This window comes from Phalaenopsis equestris, unplaced genomic scaffold (assembly GCF_001263595.1).
Source record: "Phalaenopsis equestris unplaced genomic scaffold, ASM126359v1 Scaffold232767, whole genome shotgun sequence".
Lineage (NCBI taxonomy): Eukaryota > Viridiplantae > Streptophyta > Magnoliopsida > Asparagales > Orchidaceae > Phalaenopsis > Phalaenopsis equestris.
The window spans coordinates 195,038-218,901 of record NW_018250729.1 but is presented as its reverse complement, the minus strand read 5'-3'; the positions used below and the strand labels follow the sequence as shown (position 1 = coordinate 218,901).

General features: G+C 33.0%; 1 protein-coding gene across 4 annotated transcripts in view; it reads right to left on the bottom strand.

Moving 5' to 3' along the window:
- LOC110038406 (protein TPR2-like) overlaps positions 1-23,437 on the bottom strand; it is a 92,417-nt gene extending 68,980 nt beyond the window's left edge. For 3 of the 4 annotated variants that reach the window (XM_020743244.1, XM_020743246.1, XM_020743247.1), the window contains exons 1-5: positions 23,264-23,437; positions 22,757-22,902; positions 22,472-22,651; positions 22,273-22,386; positions 21,919-22,077 (exon numbers count right to left, since the gene is read on the bottom strand). In XM_020743244.1, coding sequence (XP_020598903.1) covers positions 21,919-22,077; positions 22,273-22,386; positions 22,472-22,651; positions 22,757-22,836 — 533 coding nt within the window. In that variant the 5' untranslated portion in view covers positions 22,837-22,902; positions 23,264-23,437. Of the gene's footprint in view, positions 1-21,918; positions 22,078-22,272; positions 22,387-22,471; positions 22,652-22,756; positions 22,903-23,263 lie in introns of those variants that run through there. The other variant, XM_020743248.1, reaches the window with a different exon arrangement.
- Positions 23,438-23,864: the final 427 nt, after the last annotated feature.

Genomic DNA, 23,864 nt, shown 5'->3' with positions numbered 1-23,864 from the left:
CTGATGTAATCCAACTGAAATAGAAAAATTCTTGGTCAATGAGATGAGTCAATTTTACGTGAGTTTACATGTGTTTTTCTCGGCATTTTACAAATTATTTCCACTTATTTATCATAGATTTACACTTGAGCAAGGTTTTTTTGATGTTGTGCAAGTTACACGTGTTGAAAACAAGCAATTCAAAATGAGAAAAACCAGCAAAAAAGCATCCTAACACGACATGACCATGCCTGGAAGCAATATGACCACGCCAGACAATTGATAGCAGTGGCATGACCACACCAAAATCCCAGACTAACGTTGTGATCACGCCAAAGTCAGGCGTGATCACACCGCCCTATTCAAATCCAAGACATGACCATGCGAGTTTTAGCATTACCATGTCGGGTTTCATAGTGACCACGCCAACGGGGAGGAAATCATTTTTGAAAGAAAATTTGCTTGGTCAGTGGTTTTTACAATAAGAATGATTTTTGGGGCTTCTTAAGGGATCTTCTCGTCCATATGAGAGTTGGAGATGATTGGAGGCAGTGATTAGGGAGATTTTGGAGTGCTTCCCCTAAGTTTTTCTTCTTTTCTTAAGTTGAAACCCTTAAAGGTGAGTATTATTTTGGTCTTGAGAGTTTTATGAGAATTGTGTGAGATGAAGAGAGCTGCTGTTGTGGAGAAGACTATTATTTGTAAGTTTGACATGTCTTTGTTCCTTGTAATGAAATTCTACATAGTTTTCTTTGTTATAGTTTTCTCGACGATGGGTTGCTAAAATCTTCTACATGACTTTATGATGTAGGGGTGGTGGATTTAATCGTGGCTTTCTGAGATGCTTTTCCTATAACATTTTACATTTAAGAAAGGTTTTTCTCGATGTTGTGTGAGTTACAGATGTTGAATACGAGCAATTTGGAACGAGAAAAATCAATGAAAAAGCAACCTGAAGTGACGTGACCATGCCTGGAAGCGACATGACCACGCTAGAGGTTCGATAGCAGTGGCGTGACCATGCCAAAATCCCAGACTAGCAGCGCGACCATGCAGAAGTCGAGTGTGATCACGCCGCCCCATTCAAATGCCAAGTGTGACCAAGCCAGTTTTCTGTGTGATTATGCCAACAGGCGGAAAATCATTTTGGAAAGGAAATATGCTTGCAAAATCCTTGATTTTTCTAAAAGAATAATTTTTATAACTTCTTTAGGGATATTCTGGCCTAGAGAAGAGTTGGAGACTGCTGAAGAAAAAGACTAGGAAGAATTTGGAGTGCTTCCCTTAAGGTTTTCTTCCTTCCTTAGGTTGAAATTTTAAGGGTGAGTTTTACCTTGATCTTGAGAGTTGTAAGAGAGTTATGTGAGATGAAGAGAGTTATTGTTGTAGAGAAGACAAGATTATTTGAAAGTTTAACATGTATTTGTTTTTTGCAATGAAAATTCTGCCTATTTTTCTTTGTTACGGTTTTCTCAACGATGTGTGGCTAAAATTTTCTTCCTGTCTCTATGATGTGGGCATAGTGGATTTAATCGTGATTTTCTTAGATGCTATTCATGTAGCGTTTTCTTGTGTTTTCATGGCTTATGTTCTTGGTAACCTAAAAACATCATTTACTCCTACTCTGGCCAACTAGGATGTTAAAATATTTCGTGAAGCTACGATATCTAACCATTGTGTAGTGAAAACGAAGGGTTAATCACAAAATTCCAAGAGAATGGACATATTGAATTATGTAATATTTCCAATAGATCGGAACATTCAATGCCATGGGGATTGAGAGAGTTTGGTACTTCATGGATTCTATGTTTTTTTGACCTAGACATAGGCATAAAGAGTAATGTATCCCCAATTGATAATACTCGCATAGGAAAACATTTAGGAAAGCCACGATCACCACAATCCCTGAATCATAGAGGGATGAGCATAATCACTCTTGAAAAACTCTTTGAGATTTTTCACGTTTTTCTGTTTTTTGCTACGTGAGATCTAATCTGCTTTTATTAGAATTTTAGGACCTAGGACCTTTGCAATACTGTCAAGTTAGGCTCATCAGATTCGTAGACTAGAGATTTTTTTTGCAGGAATAACTCTTAAATATTTTAGTGGAATCGATATGTAGACTCTTACACCTCATACTAGTTGACACATGCAATGGTGTTGTACGACCAACTATTTCGCGATAAGTTTTTGTCGCGTTAGTCAATCCTTCTATTCGAGCAAAAGTAACAGCTCAAGAATATTCATCTTTAATGACTTGAATATAAATCATATCAACAATGTTTTTTAGAACCCTGCAGAGAGCTTCTCTTATCATAAGTTTTTTTTCTAAATCAATAAAAATCATATATACATTCTCCTTACTCTCTATATCTCTCCATCAAACCTCTCAAGAAATGTATAGTTTTCATAGTAGACTTGCCCAGCATAAATCCAAACTGATTATGAGAAATTTTTGTATCACGACTTTACCTATGTTCAATTACTCCCACAATTTTAATGTATGACACAATAACTTAATTCATTTATAATTTGCAACACTTCTTAGAGCAGAAAATTAGAGAATAAAATCTCCAAATACGCAAAACAAAAGCCAAAATCTCAAAATAACAAATACAACATATAAATACTCCTTAAAAAAACCTCAATTAGAAAAAAACAAACAGGAAATAAAGATCCACAGGACCTATGACATCAAGAAATTCCCTCTAAAGTTCTTACCAAAATGGGAATCCATCCGCTTCATCATCCCACGATCCTGCAAGTTGTACGAGGCTCCTCCCTTTGTCTTGTCCCAATAAACTGCATCTCAACTCACCGACTTCAGCTCACATGCACTACTCCTGACTATCAAACATTGTGGCCCCAATTGCAATCGACACAAATCCCTCCACTTGCATGGTCGTTCAAGCCTTATTCCTGGAACTCTCGTGGAGAATTGTCGATCACTGTTTTTGCATGGTCATGATGTTGATCAATCTGCCTCCGTTTTCTCTATGCTTTGTTTCTCAGAAAGCCAAAGTCATTCATCTTCAAAAAGGGTTCCATTTCTTCTTCCATAAGTTCGCCTCTTTATAACGACAAAATCTTGCACCATTGGTCTCCTGTTTCGTCTTCATCGCTTCGAGTTCTCACTTTGACTTTGCCCTTCGGCTCGCTAGTACAAATAACAAAGCATTGCCGCCAATGAATCTGAAGAAGCGATTATAGGTTTGCTTTTGATTTCTAATCAACTTAGTACAACTTTGTTTTATTGTGGTTCTACACATTCTTTTATTTTTTATGGCTTTTATGTCAGCTTATCAGTTAGTACTATATGTTTTACTCCTCTGTTAGTACTGTATGTTTTACTCTAATATTATATGATTGTATGTCCTCTGGAAATAATTTCTATACAAAAACAAAACATTTTATGTGCGTTAGTATATCTGATAAGAAATTACTAGCAAAGTCGATCATGATACCATTCCGAAATTTCGATGTAATATTGGGATGGATTTGTTGGTTAAGCATTTTACAATAATTGGATGATGGAAATGATGGAAATAATAGTAAAATTCCTTTTTTTTTTTTTGTGGTGATCAGCCATTTTGGTTCTCTTATGATAAGACTACAGTTTCTTCTCTGACCAGTGTAGTAAAATTGGAAAAGCGTAGTGGTGAGTCAATATTTTTGGCAAAACTTGAAATGTTGAATAAAAAATGTGTGGCAATTAAAGAATATTTCAATTATTGCTAAATTTTTGTGTTTCTTGATGAATTGTCAAGATTTCCACCAAAAAAAGAAATTTATCTTGAAATTGATGTGCCTCTATGGATATTTGAAATACACAAATTGCCTTACAGAATGACTCCTAAGGAATTACGGGAATTAAACTATCACTATAAGAATTAAAAGATAAGTGGTTTATTTGGCCAAGCAATTCACCATGGAGTGCATCAATACTATTTGTCAAGCAGAAAGATGGGTTCATAAGATTTTGTGTTGACTATAAAGACTTGAACAAGATAACTATTAAAAACGTATATCCATTGATGCTCTGTTCAATCAATTAGAGGATGCTACTATGTTCTCCAGGATTAATTTGAAGTCTAAATATCGTCAAGTTAAAATCAAAATGGTAGATATAACTAAGACAATTTTTGGGACAAATTACAAAAATTATTAATTTTGAGTAATATATTTTGGTCTAATGAATACTTCTATAATTTTTATGGATTTGATGAATCAGATATTTATGCCTTAAGTGAACCATTTATTATCATATTTATTGATGAGATTTTGATATATTCAAAAACTAGTAATAATCATGTCGAACACTTGATAGTCTTTGAGTTGCTAAAAAAAACTAGTTATTTGCAAAGTTGTCAAAATATGAATTATGGTTGTGCAGCATTGCATTTTTGGAACACGTCATCATTGGTCAAGGGATTTCACTAGATCCTCAAAGGGTGAAAGCAATTGTGGAATAACCCATGTTTTGATATAATTATGATACAAAACAGTATATTTGTAAATATTAATCTTTAGATGTTGTATATATATATATATATATATATATATTCAAAGGCAAATTCATTGATGCAAAAGGAAAATACAAAGCTTTTAGTGAGTAGGTACAAAAACCCACTCACAAGGTATACAACTCACTCAAAAAAAGACTTTAAAATAGACATATATACCCCAAAAATTATAAACGAGGAAGTCTCCAAAAAAAAGTAATAATTGCTCGAAGAGGGTACATGAGGTGATGACATCATGAAAAGCTTGGAGAAGTGGCTGTGAATAACACCTGCGTGGAAGCCGATAAACCCATGGTAAGTCCCAATACACCCAGATGATAACTCATAAACCTTCTAATCATGGTAGGTAGTTTTACTTTTCCCCCACCCCTTGGTTCTAAGGAGAGAGTCCAACAATAAATTGTGATGTGGGTTACCACCCCAAACTATCAAACTGTCATCTTGAAAGATCCTGAGTTCTAACATTCTTTTTTTATTTTCCCTAACTTCGTAAACCTGTCATTCACTGCCAGTGTATGTCCCATCTGATCAATTAGTGGATCTTCAATGGAGAGCTCCTCTTGGGGAGTTTGTTGATCCAAAAATTGTTGAGCAGTTTCAGTCTGTTGCACACCTTGATCTTGACACTCCTCCAAGACATAAGTGCCCTCTTCTCTCGAAATAGGTGGTTCCAAAATAATTCAGTTATCATCTGCTACAACCAAATTATTAGTAGTTGAGTAAATATTTATGATCTGAGGAAGAACTTCCTCAAAAACAGTGAGAAGTTGTTGTTGAACTACTTGGTGAGGAATAGACTGATGAGACAAATTTTCATTCAACATTGCTGAAAGATCTTCAATTTCAGGTACATTTTCCTCCACTCGGATGATGTTGTTAGTGGTCGGGACACCAGGAGTATCCCCTTCAAAAGGCAATAGCTCATCTTCCCTCAGTAAACCCATAGCAGCAATCAATCTCTCAGTTTGTGCATCACTGATACCTACTGCTTCTCTTAGTTCTAGTGTTGTTATCAAAGGTTCTCTTGGTACTTGAGCATCCCCCTTCCTAGTTACATTAGAGTAAACAACAGTAAGAGCAGAAGCTATAGAATCCAAATGCACAAGAACGTTGGATCTCAAATTTGGATGAAACCTGAAGCATTTGGCAGGTGTGTGCCCAAACATTTTACAGCGATTACAGTAATAGGGACTTTATTCTGTGACAATTGGTTGCCAATACCCATTATGGGCAGTACCAAGTCCCATTTCTTCTATGTCAGGGAGGGTGATATCCCTCTCAACAAGAATCCTTACAACAGAAAGTCTGAATAGGTTGAAGGTGGGTATATCCAATTTCATAGGTCTCCTTAATGCAGCTCCAATAGAGTAGAGGACTTCGTGATTAAAGTAGTGCAACTTTAGGCCAGGTAAACTAACCCAAACTAGAATTATAGGGGTTCTTAGCTAGGGTCAAATTCAAAAAACCACTTAAGCATTTTCATATATTTCCTATTAATTGTCATATGCTTCTTGGAAAGAATTTTGGTATAGTCCTCTTCTTTTGATAAATGTCTCATCACATATCTCCCACACCAAAGAGACCAACCTTCCAATCTCCCAATAATTTGAAATATTCAAAAGCCTTTCGAATGATTTCCATCTTAGGATGTTCCAGCTGGAACTTCCTAATGAGAGTAAATTTGTACTTTTCAGTCAGATTGGAAACTTCAACATCAGAGAAAATGAAAATTAGAGCTAGTTTGCTAGTTTGTCACTCTTCCTACTAGCCTTCTTGATGAGGTTACGTCCCCTTAGCCTTTAAATAATTCATGGTAATCCTGAGAGAAGACCAAATGATCCATTGATCCCCCAGAGCCAACCCCTAATCCAACTATAACAGCATAAAAAGTCTTCCCAAGGTTTAAAACTGAAGCAGACGAGAGTTGAGGAGGAACAAAAGCCATAGGGAACCAAAGGTGCGACTAAAGAAGATGACATACACAGATGAGAACTAGGGCTGTAAACGAGTCGAGCTTGAGCGAGCTTAGGGTTGGCTCGTGTTCGACTCGTTCGAAATAGCTCGTGTTCGAAATTGACTCGTGTTCGAAATCGGCTCGTGAACAGTGTGTTCGTGTTCGGCTCGATTTAAATATTTGTGTTCGTGTTCAGCTCGTGTTCCGCTCGAAATTGGCTCATTAAACTAAAATTGAGAAAAATAGATGTCAAGTGTGGGATTCGAACCTGGATCAAATCTATACAAAAGAAGACACTAACCACATTGCCACATGAGGTGTTATGATTTAAACTTACACATAAATATATATAATATATTATTATATAAATAATATATGTAATATATTGTTATATAAAAAGTTATATAATTTTTTTTTCGAGCTATTTCGAGCCGAACAAACTGTTGTTCGTGTTCGGCTCGTTTAGATTTCGAGCTTAAAAATTTGTTCGTGTTCGGCTCGTTAGGCTTAACGAACGAGCCGAACACGAGTTACTTAACCAGCCGAGCACGAGTTGTTCACGAACAACGAGCCAAATTGACAGCCCTAATGAGAACTGAAGGACCTATACATGTGATTTGTTCAAGACGACGCATGCGTACAAGCGGCCGAATGACGACTAAAGCAGATGATGAATATATATATAATATATTGCAATACTAAATCCTATTTGCTTCTGATAAATTTATCATTCTAAAATTACTCAGAGAAGTAAAATGATAGTTATTACCATTCACATCAACGATGAGTTCGAAAAAAGTGTAAAATAATTTGATTCCATGGGTTGAAATGACTAAACCATTTTTTGGGCTAACCATTTAAATCTGTTAAGATGATTAAAATGCTCTCCTATAGTAATAAAAAAACGACAATGATATATAAATTAGTATGTGTAATATATATGTAAAAAAAAAATAGCAATAATATTACAACAATAACAACAACAAAGCCTTAATCCCACTACGTGGGGTCGGCTACATGAATCCTTTTTCTCCATTGTGTCTTATTTAGTGTCATATTTTCATTTAGTTCTAGTAAATTAAGATCATTTTTTATACAATAAGCCCAAGTCTTCTTAGATCTACCTCTTCCTTTCTTAACACAAGTCGAATCTAAAACATCTACTCTCCTCTCCTAATCGGATCATCTAATGGTCGACGTTTAATATGACCAAACCATCTAAGACGACTTTCTCTAATTTTGTCTGTCACAGGAGCTACACCAACCCTATCACGAATATATTCATTCCGCATTTTGTCTCTAAGTGTAAAGCCACTCATCCACCTAATCATTCTCATCTCGGCAACACTTAACTTATTATTATGCTTCTCTTTTAAAGGCCAACATTCAGTGCCATAGAGCATTTCAGGTCTCACCACCGTCTTATAAAATTTTTTTTTCAGTCTAAGCGGTACTTTTCTATCATTCTTCCACTTCGACCAACGAACTTGAATTCTAATATTAACATCCACATCTATATCACCATCACTTTGAACGACGGACCCAAGATATCTAAATCGTTCACACTTTTTAATAATTTGATCACCCAGAGTCTACTTCTGTAACTAGAGCTACTACTACTAAAATTACATTCTATGTATTCAGTTTTAATTTCACTTAAATGAAGGCCTTTAGACTCCAATGTAGACCTCCATAATTATCTCTACGATATTTTCTTTAGGCTCGACTAATAATAATAAAATAGCAATAATATTAATAATAATAATAAATAAGAAAATTAATACTTGAATAGATAGTAAGCGATATGAGCGTCTCTACGATCACGTCTTTAGGCTCGCACACCCCAATGGAACCAAACAAAAAGAGAGCGAGAAACAGAGGAAGGAGAGAAAGAAATGACAACAAAGGACAAGGAAGAAGAGGTATGAAGGGACCGATGGAAAAAAAAACCTCTATGAGATTTCCATGCGAAGGAGAAGCGTGGCACTTTGGTGTGTGTAGGAAGCGTCAAGGCCATAGAAAGAGTAGATACTTACCTCGCATGCGCAACCCTATCCGAAGGATGACAGAAGAAGGTGAGGGGAGCGGCTTCATGCTTGAAATAAAGAGTCTCCCCAGCGAAGCTCTAGTTTGCTGGTTAGAGCAACTCTTGTGCGATTGAGAAGAAGAGGAGGAAAAGAAGGAGAAGGAAGGACACCTTTGGTGTGGGAAAAATTGTACTCTATTTGAATCAAAGAGAAGTAGAGAAGGGCTAATTGGAGTTTTGAGTTACGAAGATGTATGAATAGGGAAGCCTCCAATCGGAAAAATTATTGCATACAGACACCGCATGCAGAGATGCATGTCGTAGATCTCAAGTGTTTGAGATGCATCTCTACATGCGATGTCCGTATGCAATAATTTTTCTCCAATTGAGCCACTCCATGCAAAGGAGAGGCCCTAGCATGCGGAAAAAATTTGTGTACGATACGTACGATTTTGAGGTTATATCGAGCGTATAAGTGGGTTATATCCGCGGTATAACCCCTTGTAACCTCCATGTAACCTTCTGTAACCTACAAATAACTTTTGCGCTTCTGTTATCATATATTAAGAATTTATTAGTAGGTTACAGGTATGTTACAGAAGTTTACATGAAGGTTACAAGGGGTTGTACCGCGGATTTAACCCCCTTATACCCGCAGTATAACCTCGAAATCGGACGCAGCGCTGCGTACGTCTAACGTGCAAGAGGAATTCGAGCTTGTGTGGCTGTGTGCGAGTAAAAGGATGAACTAAACCGAGCAACTAATAAAGCTATGTTAGGGTTTATGTTTTTAAATAATAATAATATAATTAATTAAATATGTTATATTAATATTTAAATTTTATGAATTAAAATCAAATATCATAAGTGGAAGGTTCGGGGAGAAGAAATATCAATATGAACAAATTTTAATAAGGCAAGAACTCAAGTATTTAACTTATATAAGATGTTTTGCTTAATTAACGAAGAAGTTATTAAGTAGATATTAATATAATGAATTTAAATTAGTGGTTAAACATTACAAGTGTATTCAATGGAAAGAAAAATGCATTGAAGGGTCTAAGTGATTAATTGTTGTTTTATGTTTATTAAATTAATGTTCTAATTAAAAAGGACTTGGATTATTGCCTTGAAAATACATGCTTTTCTGATTATATTAAAGGATTTTTGAAATGTAAATAAATGAAATGAAAAGGATAAATATTTGTTCAAAGACTTTAAATAGATAAAATAAAAAACAAAATAAAATGTAAAGAATTAAATCAATTACATATACTTTTTGTGGTACTAACTGGGAACATTATTGTATTCATGTAAAAAAAAAAATTCTAAAGATGTACCTTCTTGTGAAAAATTTTAAGGATATGCATGTGTATAACCTTTTTAGCATAAATTCAGGTAAGATGATAATCCTTAATTATTTCTAAAAATAAAGATAAAAGTTGAGAAGATTAATAGCTTAATTTGAATAGAAATAACTAATTTAAAATAAAAATTTACAATTTGATTAATTAATGAATTACTTTTCCTTTAAAAATTCATGTATAGCATTTGCATATCAATTTAATGTATAAAAAGATTGTAATTTGTCACAAAGTTGTAGTAAATTGTTCTTTAAATTAATTATTTCTTTCAAGTAAAACTCTAGTTTGATACTACTGATACTAGGCAGTAGATTGTTTGATATAGTTATAGCTTTTTGTATTGTTTATTTAATATTAATGTTGTATTGCTGTTGGTTGGATTGTGATAATGTTTTACTTTTAGACTGTATTTACTTTGGCTAGATTTGATTTATATTTAGTATACTTTGTGATTTTTTTGTTATTAGAAGTTATGATGGTTTATTGTATAATTTAAAAGAAATATTAATATCGCATGATCATAGTTCTTGACTTGGTTAATTGTAAGTTATAAGGTTGGTTGAATTAACTAATAGACATTATAAATGAAGATATTAATTGTGTCTAATTATATTCTCTTATAAGTTATTTCAGAAATCTGGATAATCCAGAAGAAGTTAGACAGTGTAACATTAGTAATAATACACCTCAAAATATCCTAGTAAACATAGATGTTTTCGCAGAGATTATGAGTGCAATCATTCAGATGATTAGGAACTCTAAATATTAAACGAGTTCTAGTGGGGGCAGCTAGATGGACAAATGTTTGAATTGTTTCAAGATATAAGGCGACCTATTTTTTTCCAAAGAAGGAAGTCCAATAGATGCTCAGAACTGGCTGATGACTAAAGAAAGTTTTGGATGGGTTGTATTGTCCACCAAAGAGGAGGGTTATACTTTCTACTTTTGCCATTGAGAGAGAAAAAAAGAGATGATGGCAAAGACAATTGCATGAGAAGTTTGGAGGTAGAACCAACCACTTGGTGCAATGGGAGGGGTTTTGGCAACCTTTAGAGGTTGGTTCGTACCACTATCAGCCAGTATACATATGTAGGACAAGTTTATCAGGCTGGTGTAGGATGATCGTTTGATAATGCAATACAAGACAGAATTCACTATGCTTTTAAGGTATGCATTTCAGTCTGCTCTAAATGCCAAGGAGAAGTGTTATAGATTTTTGTCTTGGCTGAAGGATATGATTAGGCAACCAATAATTTCTCTGAGGATTGGCGATTACTCTATTTTGATGGAGAGGACCAAGTGGATTGAATTGAATTTACAGACTACCTAGAGAAAGAGAGACTCTTATAAGAGGAATTTAGAGGGATCCAAGTTTTCTCAAAGTTCTCAGGATAGGGGGCCTTCAAGTAAAGAAATACAAGTGCTTAGAAGGTCAAATCCAACAATGTTAGCAGCTAGGCTGAAATCAGGAAATGTGACACGCATGGAAGGCCTCAGAAGGGTAAGTGAGTGTCTTTTTGGATCTAGCACGTGTTTTTGGCGTCATTACTTAAGATTCAAGGTGAGAAATTGCCCTAGCTTGGGATAGAAAGCTCCAGCAAATTTAAGGGCGGTGTTGCACCACCTCAGAGAAGCTTTGGAAAGTCGAGGTTAGCTAAGTCAACCAGATCAATGCCAATTCAAGGTTAAATTCAACAGAATGTTCAGCCCAAGATTATGCACCTTCACAATAAGAAGCTAAGAACTCTCCTAAAGTTATCACAAGTATAATTTATATTTAAAAAATTTTAACCAATCATGTCATGCAATTCAAAATATTCATTGAGAACTTGATTGCATTAATAAATTAATCAGAAATATTCGATGCAATGATTTTAATGTAATAATATCATATATCTTCATAATAAGCAAATAAGAATATTGTTTGATTCGAAAGCATCATATTCTTTTATGACTGAAAAAAGTTAAATTGGTGCAAATGAAAAATACATGAATGTATGTGATATTATATGTTAGAATAATAAATGGTACTTTTATATAAATTAATCAACTATGTGGAGCTAAAGATAGGTGGAACAGATTTTGATTCACAACTAATTGTGTTATCTTAAGTGGAACTTCAGGTAATTTTAAGCATTGATTAGTTGTCTAAAAATTATCACAATTGATTGCAATAAAAAAAATCTTTCAAAAAAAAGTACATGGAGAAACAAAAGTCAAATTTTATGGTGATAGAGGATTATGATAGGATCTTAGAATATAGTTACTTTCACAGATAAATTAATGAAATCAGTTGATATTGGTTCATAGGAAGATAAATATATTATGTATTCATAAAATTAAATAGGTTGAAAACAAGGCTAAGGAGATTGAAATCATAGGTTTTAAACTTTGGTACTCATGTAATAGTTCCACTAGAAATGGTGCAGGTGTAATTATATATAAGAGTTTAAAGTTTATAGAATTAGAAATAACATTATAGTCTTATAGATTGTTGTTGATACTAAGAGCTTTAATATTGTAGTGTTTATGCTCCTAAGTATATTTAGATATAAGTAAAAAAAAATCTAAAGCGACCTTTGAATAATTAATAAAAATGTTACATCTTGAAAAAAGAATTTTTGTTAGAGGAAATTAAAATGGACATGTTGGTAGAGTGGTGGAAAATTTTAGAAATATTTATTGTGGTTATGATTATAGAGTAATTAATGAAGAAAGGAAAACCATATTAAATTTTGGTTAAGCGATGATTTTATTATTGGTGATGCCTTATTTAAGAAAAAAGATGAGTAAATTATTAGTTATAAGAATGAATCTAATAAAACACAAATAAATTATTTTTGTATGAGAAAAAAGAGATCGTTGAGTGTAAAGATTGTAAGGAAATTTCAAGTGGAAATTTAAATACTCAACATCGATTATTAGTTATGAATTTTAAGATGAAGAGCTATAAGATAAAAAAACACAAGAAAATATAATTATAAAATTAAATGAGGGCACCTAAAGAAAATAAAAAAAAAATTATTTTTTATGAGTAAACTTCAATATTTAAAGATTTAAGATGTTCATGAAGAGGTGAATTCTATGTGGAATAAAATAACAAGCACTATTAAACAACTGGCAAAAGGAGTACTTATAAAATCAAAAGGAGTGGTATGACCACGCCAGAGGTTTGATATCAGTGGCATGGTCACATGTCTGGAAGTTATGTGACCACGCCAGAGGTTCGATAGAGTGGCGTGACCACGCCGGAATCCCAAACCAGCGGCGTGATCACGCCGGGGTCGAGCAAGACCACACCGCCCATTCAAATCCAAAGCGTGACCACGCCAGTTTTCGGCATGGCCATACCAGTTTTCGGAGTGACCACACGAACAAGCAAGAAATCATTTTTGAATAAAAATTTGCTTGCCAAATTAGTGATTTTTATAGTAAGAATGATTCTTAAGGTTTCTTAAGGGATCTTTTGATACAGAGGAGAGTTGGAGATGGTTTGAGGCTGAGATTATGAAGATTTTGGAGTGCTTCCGTAAGGTTTCCTTCCTTCCTTAGGTGGAAACATTTAAAGGTGAGTTTTATCTTGGTTTTAAAAGTTGTAAGAAAGTTGTGTGAGGGAGAGAACTGTTGTTGTGGAGAAGATAAAATTATTTATAAGTTTAATATGTATTTGTTTCTTGCAATGAAATTCTACATAGCTTTCTTTGCTACAATTTTCTCGACAATGTGTGGTTAAAATCTTCTTCATGTCTATGTGATGTAAGGGTAATGGATTTAATTGTGGCTTTCTAAGAATTTTTTCCTGTAGCATTATCTTGTGCTTTCATGGCTTATATTGTTGGTTAAACTATAAACTTTATTTACTTCTAGTATAGTCAACTAGAATGTTAAAATATTTTGAGAAACTACGACCCCTAACCGTTGTGTAATGGAAATGAAGGGCTAACCACAGAATGTCGAGAGAATGGATAAATTCCAGTAGAATTTTGCAATCTTTACAAAGGATTGGAACATTTATGGGAAATGCCATGGGGATTGAGGGAGCCTCAACTTCATGAATTTTAGGCTTCTTTTGACCTAAACATAGGCATGAGAAGTAATGTATCTCCGATTGACAACAACCACACAAATAAAATTATTAGGAAAGCCATAATACACGATCCCCGAATCACAAACCCTTGAAAGAACTCTTGATATTTTTCCTGCTTTTTTTGTTTCTGTTGTATGTGTTCTACTCTGCTTTTATTAGAATTTTAGGACTTAAAACCTTCATTGCAATACCACCAAGCTAAATTTATCAAATTTGTAAATTAGACATTGTTCTGCAGGGAATAATTGTTAAAACTATCCTAGTGGGATTAGTACACTGACTCTTAGACTGTATGTTATTTGACACATGCACTTGCATTGTACGGCCAACTTCACGGTAAGTTTTGACACATCAAGTTTTTGGCATCGTTGATATGGAAATTATTAATAATTATTTCTGATTTTAGAGCTTTAATTGAAAGACTTAGGAACTAGGTTTGGCACTTTGTTTTCCTATTTTTCTTATTTATTTTGTGTTTGTTATTTTTGTTGTTGCATCTGTATTGTTGTTATGTTTCCCTGCAAGTTGAAAAATAAAAAAAAAAAGCCAAACAAAATAAAAAAGCCAAAAAACCAAAAAAAATATTTCAACACTTCAAAATGAGAAACCTTCAGGTGGAAAACAAATTTATAAATTTCAGAAGTATGATGACCCATGAATCGCTAGCAATCACATGAATTTTGAATATTTTATCATATGAAATAGTTTTGATGACCCATATTTCCATACCTACAATCTTAGCTGGACTACTTATCCCAACTTTAATTGGAAAGTTAATGACTTAAGTGTAGACAACCAATATTGGGGGAGAACTCAAGCCAACTTGGTAGAAAATTGGAACAACTGGAGCAGAAACCACATTTTTCAAACTCAATCTTGGGAAGTCACCTCGAAACCTCAATTTAAGGAGGACAACCTATCGTTAGAAGAATTAATAGTAAATTTGAGGAATGAATCCAACACCTACACTCAAAGTTGGTAAACCAAGCCAAGCTTCAATTGGCATAATAATAACCCTAGTATAGACAACCAAAAATGGGAGATCACCCAAGTTAATCGTGTAGGAAGTAGCAATAACAAGGATAGTGACTACCCATAAAAAATGAGTACTTGGAAGAATTGGTGATAAACCTGGGAAAAGAGTTATAAAGTCACGTTGTTGTTCTTAGAAACATAGAGAATCAAATTGAGCAGTTAGCTAACCTATTAAGTAGTGAACCCCAAAAAATACCAGGGATAGCGGACAACCATAACTTTGAATCAAAAGAGTTGATCCTAGAGAGCTGGCTAAGTTTGATGATTTTTGTTCGAGGATGATTGAGGTAGAATCTGATCTTCTTTTCACGGTACTCCTTTGCATTATGAACGAGATAGTTGAGTCTAAATATCACCCATAACAGCGTTGTAAGGAGAAGAGTGGGAAGATAGCCTTGGCAAGAGAATGACCAGGTAGGGAGATTCTAAACTCAAAATTTAGGAGACCTTGAATTATCTTATAAGACCCATTTCTTACAACATGGGAAGAAAACACTGATCTATAAATAGAAGAATTAATTGGAAAATTTTGGATTTAGAAAGAACCTGTAGAAATGAAAATTTGAATCAATCCCCTATATACCCTGAGGATGACTATTATAGAACTAAGAAGGAAAAGTTGCAAGAAAAATTAAAATATAAAGATTTAGTAGAAACTTTCAGATTAACAAAAGATTGGATAATTGATCGAGGATTACTAAATTGAAATTTTGATCCTATAGAAAGTCTTTTTAGTCAGGTTGATAAAGTTAATCCAACCGCTATCTTAATATACAACTCAAGTGTTAACTAATGTGTTGATCATATTTTTTTCTTTTCGCAATTATTTTTTTTTTTTTTTGAAATTTCCTTTCCAACTTGCTTTGAAATTTGATTTGAAAATTGCTTCAAATTTTCATCTGGATTTGTTTGGAGTCTTATCTCTTGACGGAGTAGTTTATACATTGTTACATATCTTGTATACGTGTCTTCTGAGATTGATGTGACTACCCTTGCATTTGTTTTTTCCTACACTTATCTATTTTTTAATTTGCTATTACTTCATGTTATTCATGTTATTCATGTTTTGGAAAAAAATAAATTTAGAGGGAAAAAGCATACCTGGTTACAGACCTGAAAAGTAGCCTACTTATCTCAGTAAAATATACAATACTCATAAAATAACTCTTGCTAGAAATTCTACAATTATTGTTTATCAAAGTCAATTAAACGAGGATGGATGTCATTTAGGAAAGATTAACCTTAATGATTTAATAATAATATTTCAGAACTTAGAAGCTTCATACTTAATAAATCTCAAAATTCTTAAAAAAAATGTAAGTTAAATATTAAGTTGTAAACCAAAAATGTTTTTAAGTCTTATTCCGTATTTTGACCAATTTAATGTTATCATAGTTTTTCCCTAAAAGGATAACCTAAAGGCGTGACACTAAACTAAAATTTTTTAAAGTTATTACTTAAGAAATACTATCATTCATAATATTTAAAATTTGAAAGGAAAAAAGTCTCAACTAGATATTGTAATTTACAAGAGAAAAAGAAAAGGAAAAGAAAAGAAGGAAAAGATAAAATAAAAAAAGTGAATAACCCTAAAAAGAAGCTTGAGTTTGGCATAACAAGGAAAAACATTCAAAAGAAAAAGAGAATCAGAAAGGTATTTAGTGAGACATAAGTGCTAATATTTTTTATGATTCTTTAATGAAACTCCTCTAAAGTTATATTCAAAGAAAAAAATTAAGTAAAATAAATTTGGTCAAATCAACTGAAATTGTTTTAAATACATTCAAGTTTTAGTGAAAGAGATTTTAAATAACATCAATTAAAGAATCTAGGGGCTTTCTTAAGAACAAAGCAAATGGAATTAAGAAAAAGATCAAGTTATTAATCATTAAGGATAATTGATCTTAAAATGACATTTAAATGCTTTTATTTTATTTCGATAAATAAGTTGGATAGTCAGAAACCAACAAGAGCATATATAGATTTCAAAGGATCCCAACTAAGCTATGCGATTACTTGAGGACAAGTAATGAGTTAAGTTTGGGGGTGGGTATTAACATACATCAATTTTACATGATTTTAAATGTGTTTTTCCCAATAGTTTACATATTATTTCCACTTATTTATCATAGATTTACACTTGAGAAGAGGTTTTTTCGATGTTGTGCAAGTCGCAAATGTTGAATACGAGAAGAGGTTTTCTCGATGTTGTGCAAGTCGCAAATGTTGAATGCGAGCAATTTGGAACGAGAATAACCAAAGAATAAGCGACCTAAAGAAAGGTATTGATAAGACTTATTTTCAGATCATTAAAGATATGTATACTATAGTTATTACATCTGTTCAAGCAGAATGAGGATTTACCAAGCATTTTTTTATTTCAATTGGATTTATTCAGGGATCTGCTTTAAGCACATATCTTTTGCTTTTGTTATTGATGCTCTTACTGAAATTTTATTGGAGGATGTACCATGATGTATCCCTTTTACTGATAATATCTTTCTTGTGGTTAATAATAAAGAAAGAGTTCAGGAAAAACTGGACTTATAGAGGTCTACATGTCAAGGGCCTTCGTATGAGTAGATATAAAGCTGAATATATGAAGTGCAATTTTTGTAGTAGTATCTCTAGTGACAGAGTTGTAAAAATGAGTGATCAAATCATTAAAAGGTGTGATCATTTTAGATATCTCGGATATATTATTCAGAGTGATGGTGATATAAATGAGGATGTTATTAGTAGAATTTAAGTTGGTCGGTTGAAGTGAAGGAATACATCGAACTAATGTGTGATAGAAATGTATCGCTTAGACTGAAAGGAAAATTTTATAAGACGGTGGTGAGAACTGTAATGCTCTATGAATCAGAATGTTGACCTTTGAAAGAGAAACATAAAATAAAGTTAAGTGTTGCTGAGATGAGAATGCTTAGGTTGATGACTGACTTGACACTTACAGAAAAAAACAAAATTAATATATTATGATAGGGTTAAGTGTTGCGGAGATGAGAATGCTTAGGTGGATGACTGACTTGACACTTACAGAAAAAACGAAATTAATATATCTATGATATGGTTGATTTAACTCCAATAGCAGATAAGATTAGAGAGAGACGGCTTAGAGGTTCGGCACATTAAACGTCGACTATCTGATGATCTTGTTAGGAGAGAAGATGTTTTAGATTCTACTTATGTTAAGAAAGGCAGAGGTAAACCCAAAAAGACTTGGGCTAATTGTATAAAAAATGTTCTTAATCTATTAGAACTAAATGAAAATATGACACTCAATGGGATGCAATGGAGATGAAGGATTCTTGTAGTCGACTCCACTCAGTAGGATAAAAGTTTGTTGTTGTTGTAGTTGTTGTTGTTGTAGAGAATAAGCTTTGATGATAATCACATATTTCAAAGCCTTTAAAGTATTAAACAATGGAAGTCAAGATTTTCTAGCCCACGTGAATGAAACTACTAAGTGAAATTGAATAATATTTCGACAATAGAGTATTTAAAAGTTTTTCTTGATGATTTACCAAGATTACCACCAATAAGAGAAGTGTTAAAATAAACAGTCCATTCCATAAAACTGATTTTCATGACTCCCATGACATGTTGCACACAATTAAGGCATCTACATCACGAAGACATGCTGATATCAAAATATTTAATCCTCTAAGTATGAATGTCAAATAGTGACTGCGTGTCGGATTCGGGCCTAACCTAAAATTGACACAAGCCGAAAGTGCTTGACCTGAACCCAAACCAAATATTAATGGGTCAGAAAAAATAATTTGAAACCACGTCCAACCTGCCAACATCAAGCCAACTTGTAAAACACATGTTAAGCATAACAATTATTTGGGTCAATTTTAGCCGACGGCTCAATTTCAAGTTGACATGTCCACTCGAATTTGAACCAAAAAATTAAACGAATTAGGTTTCATAACTCGATCCCAAACAAAATGGTCAACCTAACCAGAATGTTTTGAGTCAAGTTTGAATTGAATTGGCGTGTTGTTCGTATAACCCTACCTCTAAGTGTTAGGAGTTTAAATACAATTTGGACTAATCCTATGTGAATACAGTTGAAATTTTGAAAATAATTACTTAAAACTTCTTTCAATAAGATTTATATGATCTATTTTGCTCCATTTTTTGTCATAGATTGCCTATTATTTTAACATACAGTTTACCTTTAAAATCAAATTTTAATCCTATAAGCCACAATTGTTTTTTTATTATTATTTTTGGAAATGTCCAATGATTAAATAATTCCTCATTAAGAGGAAGTTCATTTAACTAGAAAATTCTTATATTAGGATTTTTTATGGATGAAATTTTAGATATTATAGAATTCATCATGCAAATTTATGTCACTCGATAAAAATGAATAAATATAATATGACTGAACCAAAAGACTTAACAGGAGTTATGAGTTGCAGACTATACATAAGAGTTTTAAAGTACAAAAACATCCCAGACTTACAACCCATTATTTTCATTAAGGGATTTATGTCTGATTTTTTGTTCAATTTTGTTTATATTACTTGTTCTAGATCTTGAGATTGTGTTTTGGTATCAAAAACATGTTAGAGTGATTCTCATGATAACAAAAATTACCTTGTGCGATCCAAATATGAATTATTGTGTTGTTCGTTCTCTTCTGACCTTCGCTCTCATGTGATGAGTATGATGAAAAGATTATGCTTTACAAGATTATAATGATGTTTATAAAAGAAACATTTTTCTTTACTTATGATGATATTAATAATTCCTAGTTTAATCATTTCTGAAACATTACATTTGCAAAAAAAGATATATAATATTTTTTATTTGAAGTAATTTAGATATCAAAAACAACAACAAAAAAAGTCTTAATCCCACCAAGTGGGGTCGGCTACATGAATCATTTTTCTTTATTGCATCCTATTTAGCCATATTTTAATTTAATCTTAATAAATTAAGATCATTTTTTATAAAATAAGCCCAAGTCTTCCTAAGTCAACATATGTCTTTCTTAAGTTGAATCTGAAACATCTACACTCCTAATCAGATGTAGATCCTCTTTATTAACTCTGAACTTCTCCATCAAATCTCAATAAATGTATAGCTTCCACAGTAGACCTGCCAGACAGAAATCCAAATTGATTATGAGAAATTTTTATCATACGTGTTAGCCTATGTTCAATTACTCTCTTCCATAATTTTAAAGTATGACACGTCAACTTAATTCCTCTATAATTTGCACACTCTTGTGCATCCACTTTATTCTTAAAAGTGGGGCCAAAATACTCTTCCTCCACTCCTCAAACATATTTTTAGTTATTGAAATAATATTAAAGAGCTTAGTAAGCCAAGAAACTCCCAAATCTCCTAAATATTTCCACACTTCAATTGAGATATCATCAGAACCTACAAAATGTCCACCCTTGGCTTTCTTTAAATTCTCCTCAACCTCTTTTTACTAATGGGATGATAAAAATGAAACGTTTTAGTATTATTAACAATATAAAATCACTAAGGTCGATCGTATTTTCAGAAACTTCAACAAAAAGTTTATCAAAATAACTTCATTAAAAAGTAATTGAGATATCAAGCACTTGAATTTCAATATTATTTATGTTAATTTTATTATCATATTGTCAATTTTATCTTTAAATTTAATAATCCTTTCTATTTATTGTATATTTTTGTTCATAATATTTTTATAACGGTGTCATATCTAAAATGGTGGTTGTTGTGCCATACGCTTACACTTTGGCTCCAAGAAAATTTTTTTGTCAAAAATTGATCAAGAAACTTATCTATCTTGCCCACATAAGACTCAATATAATCTATAGTATAAGTATTCCATGCCAATTTATATACAATCCTAGATAAATGGATCCACAAAGCACATAAGACTCTTAAACACATCAAAAAACACCAAGAAAAGAAATATTATTTAATAGAAAAAGAACGCTCAATTTAGAAGCCAATTTTGGTGTTGGTAGGATCCCTTGCAAATAGTTCTACTACTAATTGTAACATTTTCTGATAATTTAATCATTTGGGGGATTATCAGCTCTAGCATTAAAGCTAAATTTTGAGCAATGATCCAAGAAATCTGTGAATTATTATGAATCAAAATTGCATTAGATGGTTCATAAACAAAACTGAGACAAACCATGAAATTAAACTAACAAAGAAACAGGCATCAAAATCACATCTATCCTAGTCTAACATGACTAAACAACAGATAAAAATCAATCGACATTATGCCAAATATGTCTAAACACAAAAAGTTGGCTAATATGTGGACATTACAAGGGATTACTAAACTCCTCATTTCAGAACACCACCTCCAAGTTAAAGATGGAAAATATATAATCCATAGAATGTGGAAAATTGGCAGTTCCAACGGCTAGCTTGACAATCTATGAGATTGTGAAGTTAAACATCCACCTTTCCATCCATCATTGACAATCCATGGGCATCAAGGGGCGAAAATCCCTTGCAATTTCATGGGAAATAAACATGTGCAAGCTGTAGAATATCTTCTATGATCTCCAGTTTAATAAGTAGCTTGATGCATAAAAATTTCAATTATAGTATAGAATCCTGTTGTATTAATAACAGAGCAATAGCTCAATGAAACACTCAAATAATTCAAATCATTTTTCCTATCATCAGCATAGAATTGTATTATGGGTGACACAAGAATTGCTATTGTTTTTATAAGAAAGTTTATGAAAAGAGTAAATATCAATATTTTTGGCAAACATATTCAAGGTTTAAGAGATTCGATTCAAGTACATTCATATACAGGATATATATGCAAAGATGCAAAACCAAAATACAATCTAGTTTATGTAGCTTCGGAGGCACTAGGAATGAATATCAAAATCATCAATGAGTTTGATAAATACAAGACTGCTCATTCCCGCAGATTGCACATGTATATAGAAATTAGATACCTTTGATTGATGATGTTTCTTAGTCTAGAAGCCTTAAAGGTTGGAAAGGTCAGCTTGTCACGAAATGATGGGTTAGCTTCAATTAGCTTCTTAAGCTCATTAAGCAGAATATTACGTGCAGACTTTGCATCACCATACATCGAAAGTTGCTCATTTTGCCTATAGAAGAAAAAGAAATGTAAAGATAAAGGTGTATAAACCCTTAATCTGACTGTCTCCAATATATATGCCAGGGGTTCAAATCTTCCACAAAAAATAACTAGTAATAATCAAACAGAGCATATATCAAAATCAGTGAAATACTAACTTGACTTGAAAAAAAAATGACAAGAGAGGGCTAAAAAACCAAAACACCTGAAATTCTCAAGGGTAAGTAGCTGGGTAATCTCCTTGAAAGCTTCCTCACTGACTGCTGCAAAGGGCTTAAGATCTTTCACCAGTATATCTAAAGCTTTAGTTCTATCATTACTGCAGATTGCATCAAATAAAACCTTCAAAAGTTAAGATCCAGAGAATCAGAGAAACATATGAACCACCCATAATAAAACCAAACCTATCAAGTGCTTCTAAATACTTCTGCTTCCTTATCTCAAAGAAAACTTTCATGGAGTACTGATTTTCATCAAACTTAGTAAACCCACTTAGATACCGCTCCACTTCATCCCACTCACCGGCTAGAACTTGGTCCTCAAAATGTTTCATATTGAAATAAAATCCTGACTCTTGCTCCAACCTAAAACCGGAAAATATGTCCACAATTGAAATAAATCAAAGATTCGGAGGCAGAATGTGCACAATTTCATAGGCACTGGAGCGAACAAGCGGGTAAAAAACTTACTTATGGACGGTTTCCTTAAACTTTTCCTCGTCCAAAAACTGTAATAGGAGGAAAACTATTTCCCTGTTCAATGAAGACATGCTACCAGAATCCCCAACCGCTCCAGCACCAAAAAAAGGACTTCCCAAAATCAAAATTCTTCACAACTGTAGAAGAAAAAGTAAAACAGAGTAAAAAAAAACCACAAGACCGTTATAACAAAGTATCACTTTCAAAAACGACGTCCACTAACTGGCGAACCCATTTTTACAACATTCCCTCAAAAAAGAAACAACAAGGAGCTCTGCAAGTGTCTTAAACACAAAGAACTAGATATTCCAAAGCCATCTAAATCCCAATCGGTGCCATCCGCCCCTATCACCCACAGCAGACAGGATAAATTTCTTACAAAAATTGAATGATTACTGCATCACAAATCAAACTAAATAAAATACAAGAAAGAAGAAAAGAAAAACAAAAACAAATCCCCTAGAACAGCCAGTCAACCCACTCATCACTATCAAATACCTGAAATAAGTCATGGATCCAAAGATCACATTCAACCAGAAAGCAACAATCGCAAAGGACGAAACAAATTATTATGATTCAGAGCAAATTAGAGAGAACTGCACACGATATTTTAGGTTTGAAAATCATTGTTTGGGTATTTCCGCCATTTTTTTCATTCCACCGTGTCCGCGTTCCTCGTACAGTTAGCCATTCTTGGGCGCTCAAATCGGATATGTGATATAGTTACTATCCATTTCTCTTAGTCGTACCCCATATCTCTTTTTGAGATGTTCTTCTACGAAATAATCCGAGAGGTATTTAGCATAGAACGGTCCAATTTAAAATCCCACAAAATACGATTTATTAATTAACTTTGAGAAGTCCGATGAAGTGCGTTGATAAGCAGACGAACTTATCACTAAAATTTGTAGGAGAGTTATTTTAGACAACCAACGGATTTTATTTTCCAAATTTAAACTCTATGGTTAATTAACGTGTCGATTTGTTTTCCTTCTAATCTTTAAAACGGGTTACGGCTAATTTGATTGTTATAACATTAAAAATTACTATCAAAATTAAAATTTTACCTATATCAAATCTATAAATAATTCATAAGGAT